At 40.0% G+C, this 10497-nt stretch overlaps 1 protein-coding gene across 1 annotated transcript in view; it reads left to right on the top strand.

The window, feature by feature from the left end:
- Positions 1 to 6943, top strand: part of LOC102840479 (uncharacterized protein C11orf24-like) — an 11784-nt gene extending 4841 nt beyond the window's left edge. Inside the window, exon 3 of the mRNA XM_006867764.1 lies at positions 6826 to 6943. Within this exon, the coding sequence (XP_006867826.1) occupies positions 6826 to 6943 (118 nt within the window). The remainder of the gene's footprint in view (positions 1 to 6825) is intronic.
- Positions 6944 to 10497: the final 3554 nt, after the last annotated feature.

Here is a 10497-nt window from a genome sequence, read left to right as displayed (position 1 = left end):
TTTTTTTTTTTTTTTAAACAAATCAACTCTAGGCTATTTTAACCCTTCAAGACTGCTAAGATTTCTTTTGGAAATGGAGAAACATTTATATTTTTCTTCTAATTATCTATGAAGCAAACATGCTTTCTCTCATAATTAGTTCTCTAACCCCACATGCTTAGCTGGATCATTCCTCTTTTGAGTGACTAGTCAGAACTAAGGGGCTGGACAGACTGGAAACATTCATCTTCTATGTAGATAGAACAGTCCAAGAATCAATCCTCACCTGTTTCAGCTCTCTTCTGTGAAAGGCAGTCAGGATCCTACACACTCCTGAGAAAGTAAAATCAGAGCAGTACTCTGTCACCTCCTCTCCTAGCCCCAGAAGATTATTGCTATTGGGACTGATTTAAGACATAATGTACACACATCTTTGTGTTCAGATCTTGGATTGACCTGACAGTGCTAGCATTGATGAAAAGCATTGTTTGACCTAGACACGGAGGCAGTTTGATGGAGAGGCTATTGACAGGGAATCAGCTTGAAAGCCCCAACACCCTTTCCCAGAGCCACTTTTCATATTGCAAGTGCAATTTACACGTATTTGTACTGCAATACCAGCAGGCATTATAAGCAAGCCAGGAAGCCTGGAACTTATATGTTAGGAGGAAAGAAAAGGAAGCCATTTTATATTGTTCAATAATCTTATATTATTATCTTTGTGTTGGCTAATCCATATACTCTGCAGAAGACAATTATGAATCAATGCCTTGGGATTCCTAATTGGACTTAAGAAATATATGTAACTTCAGCTGATGGATTCAATTTGAAATTCAAGTGGACATTTTGTACATTTTCCCAGAGTCTTTAATTCAATAGGGTTAAATAAGGAAATAAAAAGTTCCCCAAACATTTTTATAACATTCTCTTCTATAACATTCAAAGTCATTATGTCCAGAGCTGATAACAGCATAATTATACTCTCATATTAGCCCAAGGTATCCTCTGAGCAAAAATGTGCCGTCCATATTTGTCTATTTGATGCCTTCTTCACCATGAAAGGAGCTCTGGTAGCGTAGTGGTTACGAATTGGGCTGTGAGCCTCAAGGTCAGCAGTTCGAAACTACCAGCGATTCCGCGGGAGACAGCTGAGGCGGTCTGCTCCCGTAAAGATTTACAGCCTCGGAAACCCTGTGTAGGGTCGCTATGAGTCTGAACCGACTCCACGGCACATAACAACAACAACAACGACTTCACCATGAAACGGAGTCCTGGTGTGTCACTGTAGGATAAACTCTCGACTTTGAGGCCAGTTTAAACCACAAAATTGGTGGTTGAAACGCACCAGCCACTCCTCGGAAACCCTATATAGGGTCACTATGAGTCAGAACCAACTCGATGCTTCTTAATAACAAAAATAAAAACAGTTACCACATAAAATATTACCAGGGAAGTTCTTTGCTCACTTTTCTTCTTCCTTTTTAATTCCGTTCATTTTCTTTTTCTTTCAAATCGAGTTTTAGACCAAACATGCATTTGCTGAATTTATGATGAAATCATTGCCTTTTGTTTTACAAAAGAATAAAAAGATAGCTGTCTAGCTGGAGAACACACAGAATTACACTCAGTATAAAGATGGCGGCATCAAATTTTAATCAACACTGAAGGTTGGGATGGTTGAGGTTGACTCTTCAACTTCAGAAATGTGGAAATTAAAATATTCGAACCATTCTTGGACTAGCCTTTCCTGGTAAAACTCAGTGTCAGGAGTCCTCAAAGTGGCAGCAGGTTACATCATCATCTTTAAATATAAATTATTCAAATAATAGCTCATGGAATACTAAAGTTGGGAGGGGATGTGTCTTAAACTTCTCCCACTACAGGTAAATAAACTTGGTTTAGGTTGGTGAAATTAAGAATCTGATATACACAGTTTACTCACAGAACCGTGATAACTTCCACCATGTCTTCTGCTTCAATGGCTGATGTGACAGTGTGTTGCTGGCCTGCTTAATTGTCTTGCATTTGCCCCTATGTCTGTCCATTCATTCATTACTTAATACGCATGGAGCAATATGCAAAGCTCTTGGGTATAGAAGAATATAGGCAAAGTTCCTGATTCATGGAGTTGGCATATTAATTGGGGAAGATAGAAAAGAAATAAATAATACAATCTTAAGTAGTGACAAGTACCAGTACTAGTTGTTGTGCTGATTGCAACTTGTGATGACTCTTGGTGCATCAGAGTGGAACTGTGATCTATAGGGGTTTTGATGGATGATTTTTTTTTTTTTAAGTGGATTGCCAGGCCTTTCTTCTGAGGTGTTTCTGTTAGACTAGAATTTCCAGCTTTTCAGTTAGCGGTTGAGTGTGTTGATATTTGGCACCACACAAGCATTCTGAAGGAAAAATAAAGTAGGCTAGACAGTTAGAAACTGATTGGTCAGAAGTCAATTGAGCAGATTTAAAGGACTAGCTATATAAGTGTTATGAGTCCCGGTACAGCACTGATTGTTGATGCTCTGAACTACAAAGTTGGCAGTTCAAGCTCACCAGCCACTCCTAGGGAACCCTATATAGAGTCCCTATGAGTGGGAACAAATTCAATGGCACTTAACAATAACGTCACACAGAGTACTCCAAGCAGAGGAAACAAAGGCCAAAGGGACTGAATCAGAGTATGCTTAGTAAGTGCTCCTCTGGACTTCTCTTTAAGAGGCCCTGATTTAGATGCCTCACAAGTATTATCAGAAAGACAGGCAGTTCAAATCTATAAACTTAATCTATCATCTTGTCCACAGGAGAAAGGTGTGGCAGTCTGCTTCTGGAAAGATTTAAAGCTTTGGAAACCCAATGGGGCAGCTCTACTCTGTCTGTACAGGGTGTCATGAGTGGGGCATCGCACTGCATATGAGACAACCAGTCTCTTGGGAGGAGCTGGAGTAGGACTTACTTTTCAAATCAGATCCTTTGCAATATTTCCTAGAGACCTAGATATTTAGTTAGGCTTGGAGCCCTGGTGGCATTGTGGGTTAATTGATGGGTTGCTAACTGAAAGGCTGCTTTAAATCCACCTCTCTGTGGGAGAAAGATGAGACAGTCTGCTTCTGTAAATATTTGTTGTTATTGTTAAGAGCTGTAAAGTCAGTTCCGACTCATAATGACCCTGAACGGGTTTCCAAGGAGTGGCTTGTGGGTTTGGATCACTGACCTTGTGGTTAGTGGTCCAGTGCTTATTCTACAACATCACACCAGGAATCCTGTGAAGATTTACAGCCTTGGGAACCATATGGAGTTGTTCTACTCTGTCCTACACGGTCACTATGGGTTGAAATGGACTTGATGGTAGAAGGTTTTTGCTTTTTAATGATTGGTCTGACGGTGTGTAAGCAGCAGGGTTAGGCAACTGGAGGAAGAGGAAATATAAAACATGTCTTTGGGGGCTGAATACCTATTATGGGTACTTATGATAAAACATTCATCTGAATGGCTTTTGCCACTAAGCAGTATTAAACATCTGTATTGTGATAAGGGACCTTTAGTTAATGTGCTTTCATTTGATCCCCAAATAACTTAGTCTTTTTAACACATGGATAACTAACTATATTCTCTCTCCTGACATGCGGTGTGTACCTGAGAAGGTAGAGACAAGCTTCCCATAGCAGACAAATTTCCTCAAAAAGATGGGATCTTTATAAATACATGATAAACCTAACTGAAAACACACAAATACACAAACGAGATGACTGGAACCTGCTAAAAATTAGAAACATATGTATATGAAATTATTTCACCATAAGACTAGAAAGAGAACCCACAGTCTGGGAAAATTTTTTTCAATGACATATTAGACAAGAAGCTAACCTCTAAAATTTCTAGAAAACTTGAACACTTCAACACAAAAAAGGCAAATAATCCAATTAAAAAATGGACAGAGGACATGCACACAGAGTTTACTAAAGAAGACATCCAGGCAGCCAACAAACATATGAAGAAATGCTCATAGTCATTAATCATTGTTGTTGTTAAGTGCCTCTAAGTACTTTCTGACTCCTCGTGACCCTTTATAGGGCTTCTCAGGAGTTACTGGTGAGTTTGAACCACCAACTTTGTAGTTCAAGCCAATCTTTTGGTCCAGTGCTTAACCTACAGTACCACACCACAACAAAGATGCAAATCAAAATAGCAGTGAGCTATCATCTCCCCCCAGGATTAATAGCAAAGATTAAAAAAACAAACAAACAGAAAACAGCAAATGCTGGTGAGGGTGCAAAGATGCTGGAACCCTCATACACTGCTGGAGGGAATATAAAATCACGCAGCTACTGTAGAAAATGGTATAGTGTAATCACTCTACTATGTATATACCCTAGATAAATAAGAGTCACAACATAAATAGATATATGCACACCCCTGTTCATCACAACACTATTCACAATAGCTTAAAGATGGAAACAACCTAAATGCCCATTGATGGGAGAATGGATAAATAAACTTTGGTACATACCTACAATGGAATACTACACTACACTAAAGAATAACAAGGGATCTGTGAAGTACTTCATGGTATGGAGGACTTGGAGAACATTATACTGAATGAAATTGGTCAATCACAAAAGGATAACTATTGTATGAGATCACTACTGTAAAAAGTCAAGAAAAGGTTTTCACGGTAAAAGAAACTCATCGCCTAGAGGGTAAACACATGTTAACTTGGGTGAAGGGGGAGACCAAGTAGAAGGAGGATGGCCCAAAAAAATAAAACAGTGATGTAAGCAGGGGAAGACATATGGAAGAGTTTAAGAGTTAAAAGCAACAGAGGAAACTACTGTTATATTCAGAATCCTACTATAACTGTTGGAGTTCTGGTGTGGTACTATAGGATAAGCACTCAACTGCAAGTTCGGTTTGTGGTTCAAACTCACCAGCCGTTCCTCAGAAACCCTATTGTTGTTGTTGTTGTTGTTAAGTGCCATCTAGTCGTTTCCGACCCATAGCGACCCTGTACAGGGTTTCCGAGGCTGTAAATCTTTACGGGAGTAGAAAGCCTCATCTTTCTTCCGCGGAGCAGCTGGTAGTTTCGAACTGCTGGCCTTAAGGTTTGCAGCCCGATTCGTAACCACTACGCTACCAGAGCTCCTTAGAAACCCTATAGAAGGTCCTTATGAGTTGGAACCGACTCAACAGCACTTCACAGCAACAACAGCATGGGTAGATACATGGACAGACACACAGGCAGGATAGGTGTTTAAGAGAGAGTGGGTGTATACTCACAAATATATATAGATTTGATAGAGGACATTTGTACATGCTGCAAATACATTCATGAATATGAAAGAGCATGTAGGGACAACATTGAAAACTTGTTATTGTTGTTAGGTGTCATTGATTCACTTCTGACTCACAGTGGCCCTACACACAGCAGTGCAGAACATTGCCCAGTCCTGTGCCATCATCACAGCTGTTATATTTGAGGCTATTGTTGCTATCACTTTGTCAATCCATCTCAGTGGGCATTTTTGCTGACCTTCTATTTCATCAAGCAGGATGTCCTTCTCTAGAGACAAGCCCCTCTGGATAACATGTCTGAAGTATGAGAGACAAACTCTCATTATCCTGGCTTCTAGGGAGCATTCTGGTTGTACTTTTTTCAAGACAAATTTGTTTGTTCTTCTGGAAGTTCATGGTACTTTTAATATTCTTCTCCAACACTATAATTCAAACTTCTTAAACATACCTAGATTCATTAAGGAAATGAGTCACTGGGCCTGGAGTCTCAGAACTATATAACTATAGTCTCTGGGGACATGATGATCAATTGGCATAATGTAGTCCACAAACACAATGTTCTACATGGCACTCTGGTGAGTAGTGACTGAGATCTTAAAAACACATGAGCAACTATCAAGGTGCAACTATTGACTTCTCTCTGTGTGGAGTAAAGAAGAGTGATGAAAACTGAAGATGTTTGGAAACAATTTGTCCAATGGATTAATGAACCCTGTAAGCATTAGTCTTCACAACTCAAAGACCAGAAGAAAGAGATGTTAAGTGCCATCGAGTCAGTTCTGACTCATAGTGACCCTGAATATGGTTTCCAAGGAGCAACTGATGCGTTTGAACCATTGACATTGCAATTCAAACTGACCTTGTGGTCGAAATGCTTATTCTACAGCTCCACACCAGGACTATGGTAGAAGAAAATGTGGACCACAACTCAAAGTCGTAAAAAAGATCAGACATACTCCTTAAATAGACATTTGGGGGAACCCCAAGACTATGGCCTTTGGCCACTTTTCAGGTCTGGAACTGAACTCACCGTAGTGGTTTCATTTTTAGCCAGGCAATAGGTAAGTCTATAGGGGGAACACAACACTAGTGAGGCATGCACACCACAGAATGGTCAACCATTTGTGACCAAAGGGGCAGCATTTACCCAAGGACAAAATTCAGAAGGGTTTGGAAAGAAGGGAGAATGGAAACAAAAAACATTAAGGAGGAAGTGGGATACAAGATGTTACGTTGAGGGGATTGCAATTAGTGAGATGACATGAAGTGTACATGATTTGTTGATGTAAAATGGATGATCTGTTCTGCAAACCTTCACCCAATTTACAATAAAAATTTAGAAAGAAAGTAAGGGGCCTATCACCAGAATATGAGCTTGACCAGAAAGGGGGCTGACAGAAGAATAGGGGAGGGTGGATTGCAAGGTAATACGAGGACTGAAAATGCTCTTCCACCAAGTGATGTCCAGAAAAAAAATTAAATACTGGGTTTAAAGGGATTGTCCTAATTTGTAATTCTTATGGAGTGATAATTTTTAAAAATTTGCTTCTGAATTAGTATCTGGATAGCTATCCTGTCATACAAATTAATACACCAAATGCTGGAGTATGCAAATCTGGATCCTGGGGGACTCTTGGCGACTGAAATTTACAATTCCAAACCTCAAGGGGATTGATTCTATGTCCTCACACCTACAAATTAAAATCAAACTAAGAAACACAACCTAAAGATGTTGCTATGCCTGGCTCTGCCATTTTAGTTTCTAATTAGCTTTATCTATCTCTACCATAACCCTGGTGTGGTCCTGTGGAATAAAGCACTGGACTGCAAGGCCAGTTTGAACCACAAGGTTGATGGTTCAAATGCTCCAGCCGCTCCTGTGAGTCAGACCTGGCTTACCACCACCAACAACAATGCATCTGTCATGGGGCAGTATTAGAATTCTCACCTTCCATATGGAAGACCAGATTTCTGATTCCAGCCAATGTGCCATGCAGTCTAATTCCAGACAGTCACCACTCATCTATCAGAGGAGGATTGCATGTCACTATGATGCTGAACAGTTTTAAGCAGTGATTCCAAACTAAGATGAACTAGAAAAGGAAGAACTGCTGCCCTACTTACCAAAATCAACCAGTGAAAACCCTGTGGATCACAATAGTCTGATCAGCAACTGATGGTGTGGGACTGGGAAACATTTCATTCAATTACATATGAGGTTACCATGAGTTGAAGTCAACTCACCAACAACTAATAATAACAACTTTAGCCACTAACCAATTATGCAAATTCAGGAAACCACTTAGCCTATTTCTCAGTTCTCCCATCATATGGAGGGTTTATGAGGGATACATGCCATCAGGTCTGTGAAAGCACTTAGAAAATTTTAAAGTTTTAAATTAAAGTGAAAGTATTAAATGTCCAACAGACGTGCATTCTAGTCATTGGACTTGGAGGGCTAATGAAGTTTGAAGCCAAGTCGTCATGGGAGCCATCCAGAGAAGATGACAAGCAGTATTTACATGGTGCATTCAAACATTCTTGTGTCTTATCCCTCTGGTTATGCAAGACAGAAAAGGATTGACAAGGACACTGCAAAGGCCTCAGGAAGAGAAGCCCCTCTTTTCAGAAAAAATGGTCAGAATACTCTTCTGGTTGCCTTGTCTCAGGGCTCTGTGAAAAGTTAGAATCTGTCTGTGAGGTCAGACAGCAAGTCTTGCCAGGCATCTGAGGTCCGCCACCCCTCCATCATTGTCAATAAGCAAGATGGAAAGACCTGTACATCATTTCATTTACTATTGCAATGATTACATAGCTCATTGCCTTCCCATTGTTTCAGTGATAGATTTAATTAACTTCCAATTAATCATAGAGGGTGATATTTAATGCTCAGCCCAGCACTGAGCACAGTGTCACAGACCAAAGAATATATTCTGAAGGCTTCAGTAATCAAGAGGTCATGGAAGATAGATGTTCTTCAATGAAGGAGAGGGAAGGAAGATAAATCTGTGTGTCCAGACCACTCTGGCTAACTGTTTTAGGATAATTGTTTTGCATCCAAATGATAACTTTCCATAAGGCCCAACCATGCACAGAACAGGAGAGATAGATGGAGGGAGAAAGAGATAATAGGGTTACAATATGGAGAATTCGCTTGGCTGTAATTCCCATCTGATGCCAACCAGAATGAGCTCACCAGGGAATTCTGCTTGGATCTGCAAGAGTGTAAGTGCTATAGAGTCTAGCTTAAGACCTTATACTGAATATGTACTCAGTAAATCTTAGTTCAATGAATGAGGAAGGAGGCTTGGGGCTCTTGGCTAGGCAGTATTTTTGTTTTTTGACCATCACACAGAGACACTGACATTTTTGTCATAATATTGTAACACATCGTTCTGACAAGGTTTGTGAATCTGAGTAATGTAAATCCCTATTCCCTAGGCCCAGCATTAGGGTTGGTGTTATTGTTGTTAAGTTCTGTCAAGTCAGTTCTGACTCATAGCAGCCCTGTATAGGGTTTCCGAGAAGCAGCTGGTGGGTTTGAACTGCTGACCTTGTAGTTAGCAGTCCAGTGCTTATCCTATAGCAGTGCACCAGGATTCCAGAAGTAGGATAGTGAGGCCCTAACAGCATAGGAGCCATGAAACAGAAGGTCCCTGGGCTACCTACCACCCAAGTACTAGAATGTTTCTAATGAAATTTATTAGAACGTTGGAAGAAAAGATAGTTGCCCGAACAGTCTGAGAAACTCAATGATTCATAGAACACAGAACCATGCTTCAGGAATTGAGTTATACTCCTCAGATTTACATTTACATGTGGGCAATGGTATTGTAAAGGAGCTCTGGTCGCGTAGTGGTTACGAATCAGGCTGTGAACCTTAAGATCAGCAGTTCGAAAGTACCAGCTGCTCCATGGGATAAAGATGAGTTTTCTCCCGTAAAGATTTATAACCTCTGAAAACCTCTACAGGGTTGCTATGGGTCGGAACCGACTCGACGGCACTTAACAACAACAACAACAATGGTATTGTAAGGAGTTCTGGTAGCATAGTGGTTATGAATCAGGCTGCGAACAGCAACGTCAGCAGTTTGAAACTACCAGCTGCTCCATGGAAGAAAAATGAGGCTTTCTGCTCCCATAAAAATTTACAGCCTCAGAAACTCTGTACAGGGTTGCTATGAGTCGGAACCGACTACACAGCACATAACAACAACATTCATTTGTTCATGATACTTACAATTGTGTGCTTGTTGTTGTTGTTAAGTACCTTCGAGTAGAGTCGGTTCCAACTCATAGTGACCCTGTACAGGGTTTCCGAGGCTGTAAAACAGAACGCCTCATCTTTCTCCGGCGGAACTTCTGGTAGTTTCGAACTGCCGACCTTGAGGTTAGCAGCCTGATTCGTAACCACTAAGCTCCAGAGCTTCTTACAATTGTGTGCTCGCCACTGTTATACCAATAGTTTCTACATCATTTCAAACAATGTACGGATCAGTAAAATCTTAGAGATAAAAGAAAGTACTCCTACGGAACCATGAAATAATTATTAACAGGAATTAACCTGAATTGACATAACTTTTGAAAACATATGGCTTCCATCATAGTGGATATTATTGGAGTCAATAAGCCTCTTCATAGATAAAAAAAGTTTTTTGAATATATGTATCTTTTGTGGGAGAATTGTCCCACAATTCTTAAGACCTTAAGACCTCTTAAAGGCATCTTATGGCATCAGAAAAGTAAAGAACTTTTATTCCAAAGAAGTACACAAATATTTGTGCTAATTCACATAAAATAAGGAACTATGAGCCAATTCTGTCGATTTGTTATCCCTTATTCTCAGAATAGTAAAATGTGACATTAGTTCTGTCATCTATAACAAATTTATTTAGATAATTGTTCCTTCAATTAACTATTTAGAAAATAATTTTAGATTAAGGTACACATAGCCCAGGCTTTGGGGGTACTGTTCTCTGTAAATCTCAGGAGAGCTGTATCTGACAAATAGCACAGGTAATGGATGATAACTGTATTCTGTGTTGTTGGAATGTGTGTATGTGTGTGTGTGTGTGTGTGCGTGCACACATAAAAAGACACAGAGCTCTGGGAATAACTTGAGAGAGAAAGAAGAATATATGAGGAGGTCAACCCCATTCACTTTACTGCACACACCCTGAATCAAATACAGAATGAGAGGCACATGCCTTGTTTTATGATGGTGATACC

The sequence above is a fragment of the Chrysochloris asiatica genome, unplaced genomic scaffold (genome assembly GCF_000296735.1).
Source record: "Chrysochloris asiatica unplaced genomic scaffold, ChrAsi1.0 scaffold00109, whole genome shotgun sequence".
Classification (NCBI taxonomy): domain Eukaryota; kingdom Metazoa; phylum Chordata; class Mammalia; order Afrosoricida; family Chrysochloridae; genus Chrysochloris; species Chrysochloris asiatica.
This window is presented reverse-complemented; position numbering and strand designations above follow the sequence as displayed.